The sequence below is a fragment of the Crocodylus porosus genome, unplaced genomic scaffold (assembly GCF_001723895.1).
Source record: "Crocodylus porosus isolate Cpor-Errol unplaced genomic scaffold, CroPor_comp1, whole genome shotgun sequence".
Taxonomy (NCBI): Eukaryota; Metazoa; Chordata; order Crocodylia; family Crocodylidae; genus Crocodylus; species Crocodylus porosus.
The window spans coordinates 5894021-5915935 of NW_017728927.1; the positions used below are offsets into that span (position 1 = coordinate 5894021).

General features: G+C 54.1%; 1 protein-coding gene across 1 annotated transcript in view; it reads right to left on the reverse strand.

Annotated features, from left to right (window-relative positions):
- The window catches only part of PRKCB (protein kinase C beta), a 103127-nt gene that overhangs the window by 37847 nt on the left and 43365 nt on the right, over nucleotides 1–21915 (reverse strand). The window contains exons 7-10 of the mRNA XM_019542125.1: nucleotides 18166–18322; nucleotides 17638–17772; nucleotides 14797–14893; nucleotides 6907–7053 (exon numbers count right to left, since the gene is read on the reverse strand). Of these exons, the coding sequence (XP_019397670.1) occupies nucleotides 6907–7053; nucleotides 14797–14893; nucleotides 17638–17772; nucleotides 18166–18322 (536 nt within the window). The remainder of the gene's footprint in view (nucleotides 1–6906; nucleotides 7054–14796; nucleotides 14894–17637; nucleotides 17773–18165; nucleotides 18323–21915) is intronic.

Genomic DNA, 21915 nt, shown 5'->3' on the forward strand with positions numbered 1-21915 from the left:
ACTGAACCTCCCACTTTGCCCAGCAGGGGCAAGAGGCACCGGGGTTTCCAGTGCTACACATGGTCACCAAGACACAGTTATTCATGCATCCCGAGCTCAGCAGCTGCTTTCTCTCTTGCAGAAGAATTTGCTCACCTGGTATTTTAAACCAATTGAGTCACTTTGCAGATTTATTTATGATTATAAACCGGGCTGCACTCCCTCCTGGTAATACCACTTTCTCTCATTAATCAAAATCACCCTGAATGAGGAACCTGGAAAAAAAATCCCATCGACACCCTGCCCATTATTAAGACACATTGCTCCAGTTTGCTGTGGGACTGCTTCCGAAACAAACCCTGGTCACCGGAGACCGTGGTTTGCCTCTTGTTTTCCCTCCCTGTCGTTGTGTTGAATTCAAATATTCAGCAGAACTGAATTACTCTGCATTTAAAAGAAACTGTTGAAATCCTCAGGTCACAACAGGAACGTAAGTTAAGACGCTTTGAAAATAAGTTATGGGAAATCAGCACCAACTGAGTGGAACAGAGATCATTTCAGAGGATAGCAGATATGCAAAGAAAACGCTAGGAAAGGCCCTGGCAGACTAGTTCTGAAAGGCAAGAGACTGGATTTCCAGCAAAAACGCCAGGCTTTGCATGACCCGAGGAAGACGAAACACAGCGAGAACATCAAGGTTCACATCAGCATTGAGCAGGGTTTCCTTACACAGGGCAGACGGAGCCCAATTCACCGCTGCAAACCCAGAATAACTCCAAAGATCTGGAGCTTTAAGTTGAAACGAGGGTCACAGCGCTGAATTCAGCCTCGTGTCGCGTGACGATCAGAAGCAAGCAAAGCTCCTGAACGCAGTCCAAGTATTCGGACCACCGATTCTCAACCAGAGCCCCCAGGGGTGCCCCGAGATCCTCGGAAAGGTGCCACGCAACATGAGCACTGTTAGGCGTGCAAACACCGATGCACGATTCACGAGAGAAGCCCAAAGATTTCAAACAAGAATCCAGAGTGCCTAAACCACTCAGGCCGGCTGTCGGCTCTCTAAGCATTTTACAACAAAAGAACTGCTCTATTATTTTTCCAGAGTCAAGACATGAGCGAGAGCTAAAAGTTGGCATCTTCTAAGGGAGCCCTTGAGTCCAGCAAGGGGAACGAGTCTACAAAAGGTTGCTTAGGCAAAAAACTGTCGACATTTATATCCCCACAAAAGGGTCAGCCTTTAGGATACTCAGCAGTGGCAACCTCAGACAATTCACACCGTCAGGGGGGCCGTTTTCAGCTGCCTACAGATTCAAGCCACTTTTGAAAACCTTGGTGCACCCAGGAGCTCAGGAGCCTTGGTGCTTTTTCAAAAGACAGGGATTGCAACCTGCCGAGAGATGCTGCAGACAGAGCAGGGGATTAGGAGCCAGAATCTCCTTGCAGGGGTCGATTGCTGCAAACGATGCATGGCATCGAACCAGATCTCCACCCTACCTGTCCCTCCGCCACACAGCTGGCTTTGCAGAATTCACCCCTCTTGCAAGACTGTTCGTAGCAATTATCTGGTTAATGCCTGAAAAGTTTTATGGATACTGCAACACATAAGCCTGGGGTTAAAACTGTATTAGTCTGCCCGCTTGCACGGTGCAATCTCTTCCGATTTGTTAGGATCGAAGGGACATTACTCATCGATCCTCTCCACGCTCTTAGAGGCTCTCCAGATTTACAAGTCGCCCTGATTGGATTTTAATCAACAGAGTCAGTTCTCATTTATCCAAAGCAAGGGGCTCCGGCCACACTGGGGACAGGGAGACTGCTGGGCAGTGGCCTGGGGAGAGTGACGGATCTGGAAGCGGGGGGGAGGAATAAACCGTAACGCGGGTGCCTGGAAGATGCCAGGCTCAGCCTTGCCGTTCCCAACCCATCCTGAACGGACCGGGCATCTCCGGAGCTGGCGCCTCCAGCCTCGTGCAACAAAGGCTGCCTCCTTGAAAGGACGGCCAGGCTGCGCGCTGCTCCCAGACACGGTGCTGCGGCACAGACTTGGGACAACAGTCCCATGCTTTGAAAAGATAATGCGCCTGGAAGCCTCCGGGAAGCAGGCTGCATCTTTCCGGTAACAAAACACACTCCGAAATAAACACAGGAGGAAGTTTTCCCCGAGGTACAAAGAGAAAATTGATTAAATTTCAAGATAAAAGCAGCCACCGGAGAACAGAGTTCGGGGACTGCAAACGATCATGCGGTGGGTTTGAACTCATCTGGCGTCTACCCCTCCCGGGCGAACATCCCGTCAATGGCCGGACGGCGCTAGCGCAACGTCTGCGCACCGCTCCCGTCAAATCGGAGGGCGGCTCCGTGGCCCCGCCAGCCAGTTTCGCCTCTGCCGGGGAGCGAGGCAGCGATTTACCCCGGTGCAAAATTAAAAGCGAAAAGCTGCTGCCAGGTTTGAGCTGGAAGCGTTGGGTATGGTGGCCAAGCCCAGCAACAGCGCATCGCTGGGATGCAGAAGAGCGCGTCTACCCTTACAGCTACTGCGGTGTCTGTCGGCAGAAAAGCAGGGCTCGTTTGCCCGGGAGAAACATACGCTGCAAAAACCCGGATGGCTCTGCTTTGCATCTGAACGGTCAGGCCTGTGGGCCCTCACCTAGGTTTCGGCTCTGCAGGTGCACATCTGGAGTAACCCCCAGGCATGAGCCACCCCCGAGCTTGTACCTGCACGACCGACTGCTGCGTCTCGCCCTGGGCCCGTCAGGAAGGACCGCGCATGCAGCGGCAGGTCCCGGAGTCAAAGAATCAGCAAATGCAGGGTTGGAGGGTTGCATCTAATCCAACCCCCTGCTCAAAGCAGGACCAGCCCCAACTAGTTCATGTTTTGCCTAGCCGGGACTTCAAAACCTCCAAGGATGGAGTCGCTGCATAAGAACACAGCTCCTGGCTTATGCAGATTTAAGCAAAAAACCAATGGGGAGGTTTATGCTCCTGTCTTCAGGGCCATCTTGCTCCTGCCTGCTACTACTCCCATCCATCCTTCTTCATCTCAGCAGCTGAGGACCGACTAGGAGCATCGATATAAAGTGGGAAGGGCACGTCTGCAATGCAGCACAGACGTGACTTAGCCCACTCTCTGCGACTGAAGCTAAACTCCGCCAGTACCCGAACCGGTTCAGGTATCTCTACATCCTCTCTCCTGTCTCCGGGTGGACATCAGGGATCCGTGTCTACCGGGCCTCCCTACAACCAAAGTTTCAGGATAAAAAAGGAACGGTCGTTGGAGGGCAGACTTCAGCAACCCTCGATGTGTTTTGCAGTGAATTAAAAACAGATAAGGGGAATATAAAAGGAAGCAGGGGAGGGAGGAGGAATCAAGCCGACTGAATTTGGTCAAGGAAGCCTGCTGGCATCCTTAACTGGATGCACACAGTGAGCATTCGTCAGAAAGCCTCGACCCTCCAAGGCTGAGGTTTGCCATGAGAAAGGTTGATGCTAATGAGCCCTTCGGCAGGCGAAATTTCCAGGTGAGCAAGAGCAGGAGTCACCACGGGTCCTCACTGCCACAGTCCGTGTCTCTGCGTGCCCTGCCCCAACAACCAGCCCATTGCGGGGCTCGGTCTGCAAACACAGTCTTGCAAGGTCCAGGCTCTGCCCCACTGGAGAGCAGGAGCTTTGTAAAAATCAACCTTGAAAGTGTTCATGGGACCTACAAGCCCCCTCTCCCCCTGCTCATCCTGCACAGCAGAAGCAACGGAATTGGCCAGAAAACCCCCAGGAACGACCGACCGCTTGAGAGCACGACAGCGATTTGCTGAAAATATACGAGCAAGTTGCAGCATTTAACTTTTTGAGATTTACTGTCGAGCCAAGCAACATGACCCAAGGCCTTGCCAAGTGCAACGGGCCTGGGCAACGGCAAGGGCTCCGCTTGCCAAGGCTCAAGGAGAAATCCCCTCATTTCTAGCTGGTCGGCTCCTCCCAGGAGGGTCGGCGCGCCGGCTGGTGCCCAGCCCAAGAGCGTGCCGAGGGGCCCAGGCTGGGCGGGGGGATGTGCGCGCTTGGGGCACGTGCCCCCCCAGCACCGCCGACAAGTCTACAGCTGTCCCCCGGCAGCAACAGGACGGGAGGACGGCTCCATCCCCCGCGCTGCAATGCCAGCCCTTGCCGTGGGTTTCCGCCTACTGCACATACTCTGGAAGACCGACCGCGATATTTTTTCCCGAGTGCACAATAAGTTGATATTTAACTTGATTTATTTCTGTAATATAGCGTATGTGCTTGGGAAGGCTCCAGCATCATAACTGGAGAGCTTCCAACTCTGGATGAAAAGCGAACAGGTTTGTTCAACTCCACCGAGGGCAATATCCGCATTTCCCTGATGCCGGCTAGCCACCGCCGGCGAGCGAAGAGAATACTAAGCAGCAAATCTGAGTTCCTGCTGCCGAAGGGTTAACGTGCTTATTCCAGAGACTTGTGGAAATAGGTTTGATCACACTCGCACGGCTCTTTGAATCTAAAAATCAATGACTCGGGAGAAGGAGGTTGACAGTGTACAGCAAAACATGCAAGTGGAGGGGTGAGGCTGCAGAGATGGAGAGAGCTGCGAGAAGCGGCTGTGACGGGCCCAAATTACGGCTCAACCAGCCACGCGCGCGCGCGCTTAGGGCCGGGTTCGCTTCTCACGCCTGCCCGGCAGAGCCCGGACGCCCGGGCATCTGCAGGGAACGAGACGCGCCCGAGACCGCGACGTGCCGCGTGATGGGGCGATGCCCATTTGCACGAGCTCTGCCCCACGACCTCGCTCGCGGCGGGGCAGGGAGTCGAGGCCCTCCGTGCAGGCTTGAAGCCACGGGGGACACAAATAACAATGATGATTAAGGACGTGATCTCTGCCAAACTCAGGAAAGCTTCAGCCCTCAGACGTGCCCTCCTGGATGCCCCTTTGTCAGGGGTGCAGGCAGCTGGAACCGCCGAGTCCAGCGCGTGCACGGGATGTCTCTGAAGCAGAGGATGAGAAGCAAAGCCAGGGGATGCTACCCCCGTAAGCCGTGGGCGCATGCGCGAACCAAGCTGGCTCTAATCACATAAGCCAATGTTCTGTTTTAACAAGCACTAATTAGCATATTTATAACAGTCTGTTCCATAAAACAGCTTCAGTCACACTTTCCCATTATATAAGCCATGGAGCCAACGGAGGGGGTTGTTCAAGTTTCTCAAATTAAAAACAGGAGGAAAAGCTCCACAATTCCCAGATGCCGCGTGGGAGGCTTCAGAAGGGATTAATTGGGTGGAAAGGGGGCAAAAGCCACAACTGGCTTTCAGTTAAGATTTCACCAGCGTCCCCGTTTGCAAATGTCCTTGCTCAGGGCTGCAATAAAGCGCCTTCTGCTGAACGGCTGGAAGAACGCGCTCGCTTTCTGCATTTATTTGCTAGGTCTGGGGGAGACGCGCACGGCATGCTCCTGTGGCTTCGAAGCCGGTTCGGCTGAATTAATTTGCATGTGTTTGCTGAATACTGCTGGGAGGATGCTAACTGTTAGGGGGTCTAGAGCTCTGGATGTGGGGGTCACTTGTTATTTAAAGGCAAAAGCAATAGAGCAAATGGGACTACCTTTATCTTCGCCGCGGCTTTGGTTTTATTAAATCATCCATTAGCCACAGCCCCCTCCGGAGACCCTGTGCCAAGACTTTCCACAGATGACTTCCTCTTGGGAGCATCGCACACGAGTTCAGCGGGTTGGGGGAGGAAATGCATGCATTCATCTCGGCTCGTTCTGTACCACTGTTCAGAGATATTCCCATTTTGCAGATGGGAAAACAGAGGCTCCTGGAGGTGGCGACTCGAGTTAAGGGATGAGCCGCAGAGCCCGGAAGAGATGCGCCACCGCACGTCAGTGCCGCGTCCGTTCTCGGCAGCCCACCTCGGATACTTGCACAGAGGTGGAGGAATATTTGACCCCTATTAAAACACCTCAGTAAGCACCTGAATGTCAGGCCGTCTGTCACGGCAGAGAACACGGCACTGATCTACCAGCAAAGGGGGAAAAACACCCTCCTGCCTAGTCTAGGCTATGAAGCTAAAGCAGCAAGTTGAGCTGGAACATGGAATGCAAATCACAATAAAGTTGGCAAAACCCCAAACCAAATGAAGACGCTGAGTCCCACGATTACTCCACGAAAGCAATCCTGTGAAGTCAATTAAAGGGCTCAGGCAGGTTTGCAATGACTAAATCAGGTGTGTTTGGGGGCGGGGGAGGAAGATAAACAGGAAAGAAAAGCTTTTTCAGGGAACAACCGAGCCCTGCTTCCACAAAGAGCATTTCTAATTTTTGCAGTGAAGTAACCAGACGTCTGAGCTCGCCATCGCTGAGAAACATCAGACGTTTCCCAGCCCCCCGAAGAGCAGCGCCACAGCCCGTGCTCCCCGCGCCCTGCTCCCGCTGACGCCGCCCAAGGACACGGCGCGAGCGGGGAACAGCGCCCGCTTCCCGGATGTAAAACGCAACCGGCTCCCTCCCAAAGAGCCCGCGAGCGGCAGCAAGACGTTTTGCTTTGGGCAGGGGCCGTGTCTAGTGCCGCAGCCCAGCGCGATCCCCACCGACGGCACTGCGGAGGAGACGCCAGCGAGCCCTGCCTCTCCGGACAACAGCGAACATGCGGACGTGGAGCTGGGTGCTCTCACCCCTTGCTCCGTCGCGCCGCGACCGCTCTGATTACACGTCTCGAGTTCAAATGCAAACTCGGTTCCATCTTAACCACCATCGAATGAGACGGGGAACTCACGCAGATGACAGGCACGGCTCCCCATGCTCCTATGCCCAGGTATAGGAGAGGTGCTGCCTGGACCACTGGGGCCGCAGGAAGCACAGCAGACCAGCGACGCGAAACGCGATGCTGTCCATGGGTGCACGGACAGCCCTTCAAATACTGCACCTTGCCAAAGCTTCCTTTGCCCAGCACCATCAGGAAATTAAAATCCGACAGCTTCATCCGATCTCTGCTTCCATTGTTGTCAAATTTGGAAATAGCGTTCTGCGTCTTCTCGTCCGCTGCTTTAGACCCCGGGCCGATCTTGGCTCTCTGCAAGAGGGAAGGAGGTGGTGGGGACGGGGGGAAAAAAAAAGAGGAGAAGAAAATGATAAGACAAAATGTTTTGTTTGAAGACTGAGGATCCTCCTGACCCCACGTTAAACAAGCCGCGCGAGGCTGAGCCATGGAAGGTCTCTCCCACACGCATGGCAGAAACAGCACCAAGGCTGACCCTGTAACAGGCGAACGCAACACCATGCGTGACATTGTTCAACTCCTTTTAAACTGTTCTCTTTGAGAGGTACCACGAACCATTATCTACTCATCACCCTTCATTGGAGGGCTTTGTGTTGCCGAAAGGCTGACTCAAGCCCCCAGCTTTCGGGTCCCCGGGGAAGCTCTCGGGACGGGCACGTGGAGGAGATACCAAAGGCGAGACGAGAGGGGAAAAGACACCAATCACACTGCACACAGACTAGCCCTTAGAAACGCCCAGCTAGGACTTTTCCAGCTCCGTTTGAGCGACTGCCCGGGGCGCTTGCACCGCCCCTGCGGGGAGACGGGGATCCGGCGTGCGCCACCCCCGCGAGCAGCGTGGCTCCAGCTCGTCCTCACAAGCTGCTGTCACATGGCAGCACTCGACCGTCTGCCAAGGAGCGCTCGAGAGCGAGTCGCAAGTTAACCTCGGATTTTAAACCTTGCGTGGGTCTGGGAGGCAGCGGAGGTCAAGCGTGACATGTTCGAGACGATGTAGGGCTCCCTTCGCAATGCCAGGCTGGGCTTGCCGCGCGTCTCACACCGCGACCAGGGCCATGCTGAATACAAACACACTACAGCAAAATAAGCGGAGGGGTTATTTTTTGGGTGGCGGGATTTATTAAGCTGTATTTTTATCACGCTTGATACTGAAGAGAAGGGCACTCCGGTGTCAGTTTGGGCTAAATGCATGAACCCCAAAATACATTTGAAAACAGAACAGACTGCTGCCCTGTCCCGCTCCTCAGAGCAATCGCGCGACCCCGCTGAATCGCGGCTGCTTATTAAGAAGCGATGCAAAAAAGAAAAGGGAAGAAAACCCGCTCGCACTTTTAAACGCTAAATCTCATCGCTTGCTCGGTGCCTTGCCACTGGTCCGGTGACTATCTAACGTGCTGAACCAGAATTTATAAAGGCTCCCTCACAATTTATTCAGTTTTAATTTTCAGAAATACGCCGCAGCGTAGAGGCTGCACGCAGCTCAGTCTAGCATGAAATTCCATTAACCCGATGCCAGTCGTTCAATTCGACGGCCGCTCACCGCTCCTCCAGATAGGAGGCTCGCAGGTAATCTGCAAGCCTTTGCTGCCGCTAATTGGTTATTGCAAGGCTCTCCTGGCCGTAAAATTCCCCATTCAAGGTCACCTGCAGCTCTCCCAACCCGTGTCAGAAAGCCCCGCGTGGGAAGCTGAAGAAACGATGCAAATCCCGAAGGCTTACTGCAGCAGCAGTTCCAGAGGAGGGCTCCCAGGAGCAGCTGTGCCATTCAGCCGCTCCGTCCCAGGCTTGCTGCAGGCGCGGTGACAACCAAGGACACGCATTAACAACAAACTCAGCCTCCCAGCAAGGTGCACTTCCCCATTACATTATCACGATTATGTGTAGGCTTTAAAAACGTTTCCAGAGCCGAGGTCAACACCTAGCTGGACCCATCGTGTGTTCTTACAGCTTGGACGCAGCCGTGGCACGGTGAATAAAACCTGCGCGCTCCCTGTGGGTCCCTCCGCCTGGGGTGGGAACAGGGAAGCACAGCAAGTAACTTTCCCCAGGGCGTTGACTCTACCCTGTCTTTCTGAAGTGTCCAATATGAGCCCCTGGCAGACAGAGCATTTATCTTGAACCAGCAGCTCTGGCCTGGAAAGGGAATCCCAGCGCCGGCGCAGAAGGACATGCAAGTGGCACGGCCTGGGTCACTTCGCCCAGCGTCCTTGACACGGGAGCCTCGGACCACGCAGCCAGGCCGTGGGAGAACGTCGCTGCTGGCATTTAATCTGTTTTAAGAGGGATTTATACCTCTGCAATGAAACACGGCTGACCTTTGAAACATGGAAGCCAGACCTGAGTGGTGCCCTTTTGCTTGCAGGAGTTACCTGTCAGATTCCCAGGCTGTTTTATATATGCAAAAGTAACAGCACAATGAAAGAGAGTATTCACATGAGAGCAAAGCTCTCCCACGTCCTATCACAGACAATTGGGGTTGAAGGGAGCTCAGCAGGCCACATCTAGTCCACCCCCCTGCTCCAAGCAGGACCAGCCCCAGCTACATCATCCCAGCCAAGGCTTTGTCCACCCGGGTCTTAAACACCTCCGAGGATGGAGATGCCACCACCTCTCTGGGGAGCCTGGTCCAGTGCTTCACCACCCTCCTCGTGAGAGAGCTTTTCCTAATATCAACTTCCCTTGCTGCAGCTTGAGCCCATTGCGCCTTCTGTCATTTGCCCCCACTGAGACCAGCCCAGCTCCATCCTCTTTGCAGCCCCCCGGCAGGGAGGTGAAGGCTGCTATTCAATCCCCCTCGGTCTTCTCTTCTGCAATGGGCCCATTTCCCTCAGCCTCTCCTCACCAGTCCTGTCCCCCAGCCCCCAACCATTTTCACTGCCCTCCCCTGGACTCCCTCCAACGCGCCCACATCCGTTCTGCAGCGGGGGCCCAACACTGGACGCAGGACTCCTACCTGGGACTAAAAATGTCACTCTCATCAGGTCACATCCGACACTGCATTCACACACGTGAAAACAAACACTTACAGTATTTAAGCGTAGTTATAACGTTGCCATGAACGTGAGGCCTTCTACATTTTCAGTTTCAGGAAAGCGCGCTGCCTTTGCCATGCTCATCACTCAGGCCCGGCGGCGCTGCGCTAGCACGGAGAACCTGAACGTAGGAGCTCTGGTGCATTCAAGTGAGACTCTGTTGCTCAGGGAAACACAGGGAGTAACATGAATAACACAAAGACTGAAAAATAATGTCAAGGATTTACCTTGGCTTTGTTTTAGCTGTCTCAAGTATTACTAGTAACCTGGGAAGAGGCATTTTCCTAAATACAAGTTATAATCCAACTTTGGACTGCAATGACAGGCCTGATCTTTCACGACGACCCGAGCCGTTGCTGGAAGTTCCTGGAGTTTTTGTTCTTTGAGAAGTGCCACCTCAAATCGCATTGTATCTTGCGTGTGACCTGAATGTGACATTGCACAAATTTCTAGGGCAGCAGTGGGGGGAGAAGCACAGCACCGCTTGCCTGGAAGATCTGGCGTAGCGTTCAGCCAGGTCAGGAGAAAAAAGGCCTTTCCCGAAATGTCTCTGTAAGCAGAGTCGGGGGAAGCAAGGAGACCGCTCCCCAAGCAGGAGGGCAGCAGTCTGCTGTCTTTCATCAATAGCCCTGTGCCTCTACCTCTCAGCTGTTTTAATGCGCTCTCTCTCTGACTAATGAGGAAACCATGCCAAATACTGTCCACCAAAAAATAAAATCATATCAATAAAAAAGCACTTGACCTTCGCTTTCCCATCCAACCTGATGCCATCCATTCGCTGCACCTGCCTTTCTGCAACAGGCTCCAAGGTTCACGCGTATCAAGGTGTCCCTGCAAACGCCTGATAAACGTTAAAGAAAACACGCTTCAAGCCTCGGTGCGTTTATTCCAGAAGTGTCGCTGGGCCGAGGGGGGCCGGCGGCATGTCAGCCGGGCACGAGGCATGAACAGGTGTGCCACGGATAACATGGCACGTGAAATGGGATGGGAGGCCTGTGAGGACCTGGTAAGCTGCCCACGCATCGCCGTTCTCCTGCAGCGCCTGCTCGCAGCTCCTCCGCTGTCCGCTGCCTCCGCCACGCACGGCTGTCACCAGGACCGAAACTTTGCCCTATTGATTTGTGCTGCCCAGGTAGAGGCAAGTTCAGGCAGGGCTAATGCAAATTGATTGCTGGATTCCTCTTCGCCCTTATCGTTTTGAATGAAATGGCAGCACGCCTGCCGGCTGCATGACAATGAGCGCTATACTGCACGCTCGCGACCTAGAAGGGCCTCCTCAAAAGTTTGACTAAGCAGACAGGTGACTGGGAGAGTTGGGTCTTCAATCAGAGATTCAGGGCCTGCCTATCCAGGCTGTAAGGACATGATGAAGAAAGTCAAGGGCTGCCAGCGATGGGGAGTGTGAAATGGGACTATTCGGATTTTATTTCTGAGCTCCACTGCTATAGCAATACATATACCTTCAGCAAGTCTGCAGGTGACACCAAGCTGGGGGGCGGGGGAGTAGGAGATACAGGATTCAGAGAGTAGTTGTAGGATTCACAGAGACCTCAACAAATTGGAGGACTGAACCAAAAGAAATCGCGTGAGGTTCAACAAGAAGTGCGAAGTCCTGCACTGAGCGGGGAACAACCCCACGCACCGGGGCAGGGCTGCGCAGCAGCTCTGCAGAAAAGGGCCTGGGGGGGAAGGTGAGCAATGAATTGAACAGGAGCCAGCAGTGTGCCCTTGTTGCCAGGAGGGCTACTGCCACCCTGGGCTGCATGGGTAGGGGCACTGCCAGCAGATCCAGGGCAGTGATTTTTCCCCACTCAAACGCTGGGTGGAGCAGGGATCGAAGTGCACCAGTGCAACCTCCTGGGTCCACCTGTGGCAACAGGCCATAAATAAGAAACATCCATGCCAGCAAGAGTTGGCACTGGTGAGGCCACATCTGGAGTCCTGCGTCCAGCTGTGGCCCCCCACTACAGAACGGATGTGGACACATTGGAGAGAGTCCAGTGCAGGGCAACGGAAATGGTTCAGGAGCTGGGGGACTGGTGAGGAGAGGGCACCTGGGCTGACTGAGTCTGCAGAGGAGAAGACCGAGGGAGGATATGATAGCAGACTTCAGCTCCCTGAAGGGAGAAAAGAGGACGGAGCTGGGCTGGTCTCAGTGGGGCAGATGGCAGGACAAGGAGCAATGGGCTCACGCTGCAGAAAGGGAAGTTGAGGTTGGACATTAGGAAGGATTTTCTCACGAGGAAGGTACACCTTCCCCATATGCCACAAGTTGATACACAGAAGAAAAGACCTTGCCAGGACTTCCAGCATTCCCGAAGAGCCCTGGGTTATGACAAGCAGCTGGCAGCAAACCCTGACGGCTACAAGAGAGACAGGGAGCAAGCTAGGTCGGCGCGGCGCGCGGCACCTCCAAGGGCCCCGAACCCCGAGATCCAGCTTCCCAAAGGAGGCTCTGCTCGCTCTCAGCTCCTCCTTCACACACCTGGACCTGACGCCACCGCTGTCACTGCACTCCTGCTGCAAGCTTCACAAAAAGGCCACATCCCCCACCTGCCCTACAGTCCCCTGGCCTTGCCAATCAGTGTCAAGTCCAATCGATGTAGCGTCCCCCCCATAATTTGGTGGACAGCTTTAATGCGCTGGGTAAAGCAACCGTACTGAAGACAGGATAAAGTCAGAAAGCACATTCAAAGGGGTCTCATTAGCCTTAATTTCTCCACGCTTAAGTCTCTGATAATCTCATCAGCACTTTCTGCCAGTTCCCAGTTTAGCACAAAGTGTCTCTAAAAGATCAATTCCTCGTTAGCGTTCAGTTATCTAAGTATCCCTTTCCAAAGCTTCGCCTCAAGTCCAATGATACCAATATCTTAATGCATCTTAAACATATTAATTTATAACCTTGTGTGCTGCAGATAAAGCAGATTATAGCAGATATCATTATATTGTGCATCAAAATGGGAGTAAAATTGCCATTTCAAACAATGTTTCCGTTGTCCTGACATTAGGAACACATTAGGCCGTCACAGGACGCAATTTTTGTCCTTCCTAAATTAACATGTAGCCTTAGAAATGCATTAGCTTAATGAATTTCCTCTTCCAGCTACATTACGTTCGTTTTGACAAATACGAACACTGCAGAGTCCCAAACAATAATGACGAGATCTAATCTGGAAAGATGAAAATGAACTGGCAAAGACGAGCTTGTCATGCAGCTGCGTGTCAGAAGACAAGGAATAAGAGCTGCTTCTAATAAAAACTGCAGCCTGACTGTATCATCATTTCTTGCGTGCAGTAAGTGTCGTATCTTCAACCCTGGACTGAGCAAATACCTTGCAGTATGCAAAGACCCTCAAGCAGCAACTATCCAGACCGGCACTTCAGTGCAGCATTTGTCTGCCGTGCCTGACAAAGAGCCCTCGGCACATCTGTTACTTCCCAAAGCGTCACGCTGGCTTTTCCTCTTGGCAGCAAACCCACACTTCCAAAGAAAATTAAGTGCACACCAAATTAATGCACGATATTTGAGAGAAGGCAAGAGACGAGCACATGCAATAGGCATGGGGAGAGCTAGGATTTTTAAAGAGGGGTGCACGCGGTGAGGTGCATCACCACGCAGAACACAAGACATTTTTCTCCAGATAAAAATAAACTAGAAACTTTAACACTGAAGCAAAAAACAAATAGCACTTCATTGGAGGGAGTTCAAAACAACGTGCAGGGCTGTGAAACAGGAGCTTCGTGACCAGGAGCAGCATGGCGGAACAGGGGTGAGCTTGGCTGGTGGAAAATCAAGACCATTAAAAAGAAGAGAGGGTCGTTAACACCTCTGAAATGAAGGGTTTACAAGGGGTCAGGTAGGTGATAATAACCATGGAGTGACTCCCTCGGCCCGGCCTGACTAGAAATGCTGCTGCGCCTGCCAGACTGTTGGTGTTAAACGTAGGGTGCAGCAGGGATCAAAGAGGGGTGCAAGTGCACCAGTGCAACCCCCTGGGTCCACCCCTGCCATCAGGCCATAAATAAGAAGCACATCCGTGTCAGTAAGAGCGAGCATGCAACTGTTGTGCACCCCCCCCCCGGCCCCAAGCCTCAGTGATTCTGCATTTGGCTTCCTTTCCATCTAACTGTTGAGATAAGCCACTACAGTCCAGCCATATAGATGCGCTGCTATTTTAAACAGATATTGGACAGAGAAATGCACAAAAATCGTTAAGTGCACAGAGCATAAATGTGCAAGTTGAGGTTAAATGTGGCTCACAGAACAGTTTTATCACGGCATTGATCACGGATGCCGAGAGAGACGGAGCCCGTGAGCAAGCGAGGGAGAATGAAACCACCCATTTGTGGCACACACCATAGCCAGGCTTGCACGGGAAATCAAGCCTCAAAGGTGTGTGCAAAACCTTCAGCCCTGCACTTGTGCAGCGAAGACCGAGTTAGGGTGGACAGCTTGGGCAACACCTGCCATGACCTTCAGCATACGGCTGCTCCGTGGAGAAAGCCTCAGCTGCATATTGCGTCTCCCGAATCTGAATGGGGCAAGTGAAGCGAATGCCTAGGACGGCACCGTTCCCCCACGCTCCTCCTCCCAACATTGGGTGGGGGGAAACTACCATTCAGCAAACACGGTTGAAGTGCCTGCCCCAAACGCACTCCTGCACTCAGCAAACTTCTGCACGGGTTGCACTCCGTATAGCCACGCAGCGCTGAACTCCCTGACGTGGTTTCTCATCAAAACGCAGCTAGACAAACTCACCGTGCAAAAGCCCGTCTCGGGATGACCTGCAGGCAGCCGGGCCAGCCCAGGGGAGGAGTGGGGGCCGGCCCCGGGGTCTCCCCAGCTGCGTCGTGTGCAGGCAGGAAGAGGGGAGAAGAGCGCTGCTCCACTCCAGGACTTCTCCCGAGAAAGCAAAGCCCTTTGCTGAGGACCATATCAGAGCATCCCGCTGCAGCCTGCACCCCCCCCCCCCACTGTAAAGGCATTCAGGAAAAGTCCGCTCACCTCAAATTTCTGCCTGAGCTCCTCATTTCCTTCTTCTCCCTCGGGAGGAACCGGGACGTTGAAGTACTCCCCTTCCTCCTGGCTCAGCAGCTTAAACCTGGAAGCATACGGCAAAAGCAGCGCGTCACCACGGCCCGTCTGGAGCTCGGGTACCAGCTGGGCTTCATCTCTGGCTGGGCTTTTGTGCACGGTTCTCCCTGGCCCGTGCCCATCTCCTAGCTTTATCAGAGCCTAAATGATCCCATTCAGGCACTGCACCCCTCCGCACCCCCTCCAGATTGCCAGGTGTGCAGTCTTGGGGGGCTACCTCCGGGCTGGGGCAGTCGGCGCACCCCCGGCTCAACCTGAATACAGTCAGACCCTGTTTGCACCAACAAGTGGGTGCCCTGGTGCTGCGCTGCTCTAAAGAGGCTGTTGCTGGTACAGGGAGTGACATCTCTGTCCCTGGCACAGAAAACTTTCCCTCCGGGGAGTTGCTGGTGACAGGCTGTTGCTGCAAAGGCGCGTACGCACCAGGAGGCACCGGAGCCTTCTCTACATTAGGGGCTTGATCCAAAGCCCAGGGAAATCATTGCTGTCAGTGGGCTCTGGAGCCAGCCTGGGCACCTCCCAAAATGTGCAAAGAGGCCAGCAGGATTGTGCTACTGAGGGCGCTCGTACACGTGACGGCGGCATTGCAACAGGTCCCATCCTGCAGCAAAGCCCAGAGTCTCGTGAAAAGAAAGAGCTGGGGGGGGAGGGAAGGGAAGAAACTTTAACTGGCAATTATCAGAAATCAGGAGGCGTCACTCAGATCGGAGGCGTCTTGCGAAGCCTCAGCTCCATCAATGAACTCTCTTCTGCAGCCGCCAGAGAGGACCGGCGATCGGCTGGATGTTATCTACAGAGGCTGGTGTCTACCGCAGATGAACAAAGAGCTATTTGCATAACACAGGGACAGGCTGTTCCTCCATTAACTGCAGTTGTTGAGATATGAAATAGGCAGCGGAGCCTTCCACCGGGGCTTATCCCAGCCAAATGCCGCGGCCGGGAAAATTACTGAGATTGCAGCTGACGTGGTTTTTAAAAGTCTGTGGGAAACCATTTCCAGTGTGTGTGAAAAAGAGGTGGCACCCCGCGCTGCGCCGCAACACGGGCCTTTCTGCAGCTGACCGTGCACCCTGGAGGGATGCGAAAATCGGGTGTTTTCGGGATAGGAGCTACGTCTCTGATGAAGGGCTGTGAAACAGGGCAGCTGTTCTCAGCTTTGCAGACTCTGAACGGGCCACGCCTGCCTCCCTCCATCCTTCTACCCCCAGCGCCGGGCTGCTTTCCACAGGGGCAGGGCGGCATCACGGGTGTCCGTCAGGTGCGCGCAGAGCTCCGGAGGACAAGCGCAGAGCATCGCTGCTGTTTTGTTAGCAGAAATGCTGCAAGGCCGGACACGAGGACAGCGCTGTGCCCCGCTATGACCCCCGTGATGGAGCAGTCCCGAGGGCGTCGGCTTCCCATGCACGTTCCTGCTGGCTACCGAAACAGCAGCTCCCCGGAGCTGCTCCATACCTCTACGACAGCGGCCATGCAGAAGCACGGCCTGGGAGCAGACGGGGCCTGGCAGCCCCTCTCTGCCCAAGGGACTGGGCTTCACCAGCGCCTGCTCGACTCTGCCTGGCTGCAGAGAGCGGGCAGGCGCGGCGTGATGTACGGGCATGTCGCCCTGGGGTAGGTCAGTGCTCGTGAGAAATAATAACAGTCACAGCTGCGTCCCAGGTGTTGACTACTGTTTGCAGAGCCGTCCTCCGCGGCGAAGCGGGAGCTACCAGCGACCGCGTGCTTCCCCCGCAGAGCTGCCAGGCAGCGCCTTGAAGGAGAAGGGGGAATCCAAGGAGGCCGTTTGCCTCACGCCATGTAAATTGATACCATGTGGTTCTTGGCTTGCGAGAGGCATACAATACCGATTTTAAATGATAATTCTTCCCGTGGAAAGGTAACGTCGCTTTCGGGCATCGGTGGCTAAAAAAGGAAATTAAAATGGCATGTATCCTGCTGGGGAAGATAAAATGGAAATGAATAGGCCCCATTCAGCATGAGTTTTATGGGCCCCACTGTGTTCATCTTTCGTATGGTAACAAGTGACAGTAATTACATGCCTCGGACAGCATTTCTTCTTTTTACTGAAAGAAACCCCTAATCATCATTTCTGCGAGTCCACATGCTGCAGAGGCAACAGCCTCAGACAGAATTCATGCTTCTTCTCCAGGCTTTCTTAACTAGCTACTGATCTGGCTTTTAAACTTTATGATCAACACAATGGCTCTTTCGGTATGTCAGCGGAGCTAAAAGACTGGAGTGAAAATGAGATGCCAGATGATGCCTTCTGAGTTCCCGTGCAGCCACGTAGGCTTGACCTTACGAAACGTGCACGGTAGTACGCGGGAAGAAACGTCAGGCCTCGAGACCGCGACTTAGACGCCGCGTGGGTCTCCCGTAGGCACGTATGCAAGAGAAGCCCTGGGCACTCCAAAATGGCCAGACCCCAAACAAGGTATAAAACACAACCCCGAAAACACAGGGAATAAAAGTAAGCCACGCTGGGCGTGCACGATGCGGGGAAATTTCTCCCTTTGCTGATCTCCTTCTAGCACCTCAGCTACCTGATCCATGCTCCCGATGTGAATTATTTGCACCAGCACGAGGCGAGGGGCAGCAACGCTGTACGAAACAGGGGGACCTCTGGGTGCGAAACGACCGAGATCCCTCCGGTGAGGTGCACCAGAAAGGCTCGGGCACTCTCCACCGAGGGGAAAGGAGGTGACGCTGCTAGGCCACGACCTTGTCGCTTCCGAATAACTGGACCCTTACCATTCGTCCACGCCTGCTTTCTGCAGTTCAGAAATCCCGAAGGACAGAGAGCCCATGAAGTCATTTCTGCTGGTCAGATCCCAGTCCCAAATCTCCACGGACAACCGCCTGTCTTTGTCCGATTCTTTCAGCTGACTGGAAGAGAGAAACGAAAAAGGAGCGTTTCGGCGGTGGAAGTTATCTCCACGCTTCCACACGCTCCCCCTGTGCATTCGATAAATAAATGAATATGAAATGAAGTGACGGTCTTCAACGACAGTAGGGCTCTCTAATGTTTAATTTCCCCGACAGCGTGCATTTCAAACGCAGAATGTGAAGTTCTCTCATTGAAATGCAAGACTTTGATCAGGGCACGGAGCAGAAGTCAGAGCGTTTCCGAGTCACATTTATGTAACTGAAAAAAAAGTTACTTCTCCATTGAATCAGGTTAATCTCTCTGAATAATTAAAGCACAGCAAATACATTCCCATTCGTTCCGGGGGCAAGAGGGGCTAGTTTACAAGATTAAAAATGCTCTGCGGTACTTACAATTTAAAGGTCTCGTTCCACTCAGGATTCAGGGAGCACTTGATGGTTTTGGTCTTCTGTTTGCTTTCGCTTTTGGGGTCAGGGATTAGTTTAAGTTTCACATAGGGGTCTGATAAGCCATTAGGGTCCATAGGAACTAGGTTTTTAGCCTCTTTTACTACGGAGAAAGAAAGAAAAGGGCAAGTAAGTTCAATGTGAAAAAGCACAAGAGCATACACAGCTCCTCAGCTTCCTTGAAAGCGTTTCAGGGCATTCATGACTTGGTGGAATGAAACCGGTGATTGAAAACTGAATTATTGCAGACCGAGATTACAATAGAAGAGACGCAGGCTTGTTAATGCAAAGAAAAAACCGTGGGTAGCCGCCATTCCCATACGCGTTCAGGTCTGCAGACCACTCACAAGCCTCTTTTTTCTCTCTGATAAGGGGGCCGTTTGTTGCGCTTCAGAGCCCCAGACCCGTAGGGATCTTTTAATAATTAAAATCACCGTATTCCCATAGTATCAGGTCTGCAGTTTGCTTGCTGACACAGTGGGCTCAAAGTCTTTGTTTCCCCCAGCTAATTCCTGAATACATCGCGCCCGCTCTTCTGCTGCAGCCCACGGGGCACGCGGGCTCCCTGGGTGCCTCGTCTCTCTCCCTCCCCGCTAAGGCCACAGGAGCTGCCAAACGGGGTTAGACCCCAGGTCTATCGGTATCTAGCGGGGTGCGGACCCCGTCCGCAGCGCAAGACCCCCTCGGGCGCGCGGGAAGCCGTCCCTTATCGCCGTCCTGATCTCCCAGAGCGAGGGACTGGCTGGAAACCGGTGCGAGCCTTGGATAGAAGTGCGCAATCCAGATGTCAATACAGCCAAACTCCTGGCCCCACCGACTGCCTGTGGCACGAATCCCACAGTCGACTGCCTACGACCTTCTGAAATAACGATGTCACTTTTAGGTGACGGTGACAACGGTGGTTATAATATCATCCCCAGCAGGTTCAGGCGCAAGGGGTGCTCCCTGCCTCCTGGAGGGTAAATAGGCACGCATGGTTTAGGGGGTTTCCTAGTACCCGCGGCCTTTAGGAGCACCACTTCCACTCTGATCCACAGCATCTGTGCTCCTGAATTACTGCAGGCCATATTCACCGCGGTATCCATTCGGCAAGGGACTCTTCCGTTGCTCCCAGCCCCTTTCGTCCGACACCAGTCCCACGAGGGCTCTTGCTCAGCGTCTTGCTCTTTCTTGGGCGTCCCTGTTTGTGCTTCTGGGGCATTTTCTTTACCCCCCCGCCCTTCTGCCCAACCAGCGACACAGCCCCTTTGCCGACCCGTGCTATTGCTTCGGGTGGTGACGCACACCTCTGGTATTCGGAGGGGGAAGGGAGTTGCTGCTGTTTCAACTTCTTCATTTCACCAAGAAGCACATTTTGCCCCTAGTTTCCCCAAATGAATGGCAGCTGTTTCACTCCCCCCACGCCCAGATCATGAGGGTTCAATCCCATCGTAACGGGCAATGAACCTCCTTGTGCAGCTTTGTAAATCCCCGAGACAAAAGACTGGATGCCTTTACCAGTGCACTTTACAAGAAGAAGCAACAGGTCTGTCCAGTCCTGCCAACCACACAGTTAAAAAAAGAGAATAAGCAATGCAACAAAAGCAAAGTGAGTTTGGGCATCAGTGTGACTGCAAAATCTCAGGAGATTAGTGCATGGATGAAAACTAGGGTTCACGATCGTTAGCACAAAGGATACGGAGCAGAGCAAAGAGGAGGGAGATCTTGCACCGTCCTTTCCCCAGAAAGATGAGGGAAACGGCAAAGTGACCCCTGGGAAGAGTGAATTAGACGCTAGAGCTGGTGCATGGGAGGGGAGCTGTCGACTTGCCCTCGCTTCTGCTGCAAAGCTCCCGAATGAAGATGCAGGATCAATGCACTGCCTCAGGCTACGGGGGGTCCAGTTCGGCCCCAGCCCAGAGATAACAAGGGAGAGGGAGCATCTCTCGGCCTGGAGAGACGGAGAGAAGCCCTGGGTGCCGCAAGGACGTCAAGGCAAAGGTTCACGCTGTACTGTTTGTAAATGTGCTACAACACCCGCTAAGTGCAGCCCCCCGCTCCCTGCACCTGGCGCCCGGGGATGAAGAAAAGGGCAGCGTCCCACAAAGGGTGGAGGGTCGCCGTGGAGGGCGTGCATGAACGTGTCGCTTTACCCCAACAAAAGGGAGTTTCGTAATAATTTCTGGAACCAAGCCCTTTCCACGAGGTGCCGGATGCCGAGGGCGAAGGCACCCACGTCGCCACGGTGCCGGGCGAGCACGGGATAAAGATCATTTTTACGGCATTCACGGCGAATTAATCGGTGGAGAGAAAGCAGGGCGGCGGGGGGGAAGGGGAGATGTGCGGCTTGCCTGAAGGGCTTGTAATTGGATTGCAGCGCCTGCAAATGCAATAAAATTAGAACGATATAAATCTGTTCCCCCGACTGTGCCAGCGCGGGGCCGTGCATGGGAAGAAAGGTCGGGCTTGTTCTCCAGCCGCAGGGAGGACGAGGAGCGGGGGGACACGAGAAGTCCTTCAGCGTGGACATGCTCGGGGTGAAGGGCGCGGCGTGAGGGCGGCCGAGAAGGGCAGGCGCGACTACCGCTCCTGGCAGAGACGACACCGGGGCTGACCAGGGGTTGGGGACACCAACCAGATGGTTCAATCGCTCCCCAACTGACCCAGTGTCCTTTCTGGGCAGACAGTAAGGTGCTCAGATGCTCTCCCGTGTTGCCTCTGCATTGCCAGGCTGAGCAATGGGTTGCTCCGTCGCCTGCGAGGGGCTATGCCAGGTCAGGGACGCCTCTCCCTTTCGGGCTCACCTCTCGGGGAGGCTCAGCAGCCCTGGGGGGTCAAGCTTACGTCCCATGGTCTCAGCTGGGAAACCAAGCATCCAGGGGATAAATCGGGGCCCGGCTGCAGGCAACAGGGCTTTCACCCCTGACTTGGGTGAGGTGGGATTTTGGGCAGCGTCTTGCTCCCGCGCAGGGGGTGCACGATGCTGCTCAACGTGGGTCGCGGCCCCTGAAGACCCGGCACGGTGACACCCCGCGGCGGGACCCCAGCCGCCCAGCGCGCTGCAAAGCGGGGGGATGCTTCCGACCCTGCCATCTCACGCGTCCCCCTGAAGCGTGGCCCAATTTCCGGCTCCGTGGAAATAAAACTCGTAGCCACCAATCAAATCTGCATTTATCAACCAGCTCATTTATCAAACCCGACACCTCCGGCAGCAGCCAGCGAGGCAGGGCTGCGCGGCAAGAGCTCGCCGTCCAATTCAAGGCACCTGGGCAGCGTCGTTGATTTTGTAGCTCTATACGCTCCTCCGGCTCCAGAGACAGCCCAGAGGCGAGCAGCAGAAACCTCCCGCGCTGCACACCTTTGACAGAGGGGACAGAAACGACTTCATCACCGGCGGCACCGAGAAGCGCGCGTAGCGTGCCAGCGCCAGCGAAAGGGTTCGCTCGTCACTGCCAGACTGAAGTGTGCGCAGCACCCGGGACCGAGAGCATCAGAAGTTGACATCCACAAGCTGCTTTTTGCACCGAAGCGTTTGCATTGACATAGCTGTTTTCTATCGGGGGGACGCAGGGACGTGGCCACGTGCGATGACTCTCGGCAAACGCCGCTAGCAGCAACTGCCTGGTTGATTAAAGGATCCGATGTGAAACTCTTCCCAGGTGGTCAGCCTGCCACCGGCTAGCTTGGGACACAAAGAAGCCCATCATGGGTGCAAGC